This window comes from Acanthisitta chloris, unplaced genomic scaffold, assembly GCF_000695815.1.
Source record: "Acanthisitta chloris isolate BGI_N310 unplaced genomic scaffold, ASM69581v1 scaffold23481, whole genome shotgun sequence".
NCBI classification, from domain to species: domain Eukaryota; kingdom Metazoa; phylum Chordata; class Aves; order Passeriformes; family Acanthisittidae; genus Acanthisitta; species Acanthisitta chloris.
The window spans coordinates 16,436-18,509 of record NW_008654686.1 but is presented as its reverse complement, the minus strand read 5'-3'; the positions used below and the strand labels follow the sequence as shown (position 1 = coordinate 18,509).

Genomic DNA, 2,074 nt, shown 5'->3' with positions numbered 1-2,074 from the left:
GCAGGAACAAGGATTTAACACCTGAAACAGAGGTTTAACATCTGATGGGTTTGTTTATCTAAGATACTTGTTTTGGGAAGAAAGACTGCAATAATATCATAGAATCATAGAATTTAGGGGTTGGAGTGGACCTTATAGACCCCCTAGTCCTAACCCCCCCTGCCATGGGCAGGGACAGCTCCTCACTAGATCAGGTTGCTCAAGGTCTTATCCAGCCTGGCCTTGAACACTGCCAGGGTTGGGATCATCAAGGCAACTGAATGATTAAGTGGGGAGACCAACTCTTACTTCTACCCATGTACCCTTACCAAGCACTTTACACAGATTCTCACGCACTATGTTCTTCATTTTCTGCCTCCCTGTTTTGAGACCCTGGGGTCCACACTGTAGCAGTACTTCAGATCTGCAGCTGTCATACAAAATCATGTTTGAAGTGGAGCTCTCATTAAATGTGAATCACAGGAAGTACTCAGCATTTCAGTTTGGACCACTTGAGATTTCATTGCTGTGCTATTCAGTGACAAAGAGTTCCATCTCCTCATGTCAAAGTGATCTTACTGAATCAACTAACTGTGATGCAGACACACTATGTCACTGAGCAACAGAGAAGTGTCACAAAGAAATTCCAAAATTTGTCCTCAAACTATGATTTGAATGCTGGAAGGCCAATGGAGTGGGGCACTGCCAACTAAGCAAAAGGAGAGGGGGAAGTTTTGGAGATCATTAAAACAACCTTATCCTGAAGCTGCGTATAAAATATGCATCTAAAATATGCATATATTGCTTACAATTACCAACCATAATACATATGGCAGAGTAGGCTGGCACCTTCTAGTTTAATATCCAGCTTTGCAAACATTCTCTTTTCCTGTGCTGTTTTCAAACAGCTAAAATATTGCTGAAGGACCACAGCTACCAACTGCAGAAAGGACAGAAGGATTAAGGAGGAACTGATTAAGTTATCAAATTACACACACTCACACCTGAAATTATACTTCAGAGAAGTCCACACTAAAGGGACACACTGATCTCTCTGCTGGCAGTGTAGCTCACTGGCAAGGGGAAGTTCATTTGAGCTACAAAGACATACAAGCCTACTCCTCAGGCTCAGAAATTTATTTTAAATAAGGAAAGAATGAAAGCAAAGGAAATAAATTGTATAGTACAATACCTTCCTCTTGCTGGCTGCAATGACAGCAGGAAGCCATCGACTCTCTCTAGTATCCATCAGTAGGAAAACAACATCATGAGCATCAATAAGCTCTTCAAGTTTAGCCACATCCTTCCGAGCCTGGGCCATTGTTACCTCAGAAAAATTCACTGGGTGGCCTGGCATAGGGATGCTCATGTTATAGCCTTCTGAGCTCTAGATGGAGGCAGACAGAAACAACATGTTAACAAGATAACCTGAAGAGAATTATTATAAAATACAAAAATTGTGGAGTACAAATTCAGCTACTATTTGGCAGAATGGCAACTTTATTCTTTATATCTCTCCGTATGTCAGAGCTGTGCACTAAGGCACAGTGCTCAAGTTTCTGAGTCTCAGCTGCTGTATTTATCCAGAACAGAGCAGCTCAGTGTAAACACAGTGGTTTGGGTTATCAGTGCAGACCAGCCCTGTTCAGGTGGCTCAGTGCCCGAGCTAACAAGCCCAGTCTCTCAGAAAGTCTTATTAGGCCTAGCAAATCACTACAAGAAGATAGCTGAATTACTCCTAATCCCAGAGGCTACAAACAACACTATAAAGGCAAGCAGTCAGATTTACATATGATTATGATCAGGTTGTTAAACTTGCAGAAAACCTTTGTCCTGGATTGTCTCTGCAGCCACTTCACATACAATGTTAGCAGGATGTAGTTTATATTTCTGATACTGAATACTGACTCAATTACAGTAAGACATACGTGAATCATCACACATTCTGCTCTTTGTTTTAAATTCCTTATGAGAAGAACAATAGCCTCAAATGATTTTCCTGTAATTCAACCAGCCATATGTGAATTTGACATAGAAGAAAATCACTTCTGAGACTTGTTACTCCAGAGCTTGGCTGTCTGGAGGCTTGCACTGT

The 2,074-nt window shown here is 41.4% G+C and overlaps 1 protein-coding gene across 1 annotated transcript in view; it reads right to left on the bottom strand.

The window, feature by feature from the left end:
• The window catches only part of ATG7 (autophagy related 7), a 40,723-nt gene that overhangs the window by 23,611 nt on the left and 15,038 nt on the right, over nt 1–2,074 (bottom strand). The window contains exon 12 of the mRNA XM_009083647.1: nt 1,172–1,366. Within this exon, the coding sequence (XP_009081895.1) occupies nt 1,172–1,366 (195 nt within the window). The remainder of the gene's footprint in view (nt 1–1,171; nt 1,367–2,074) is intronic.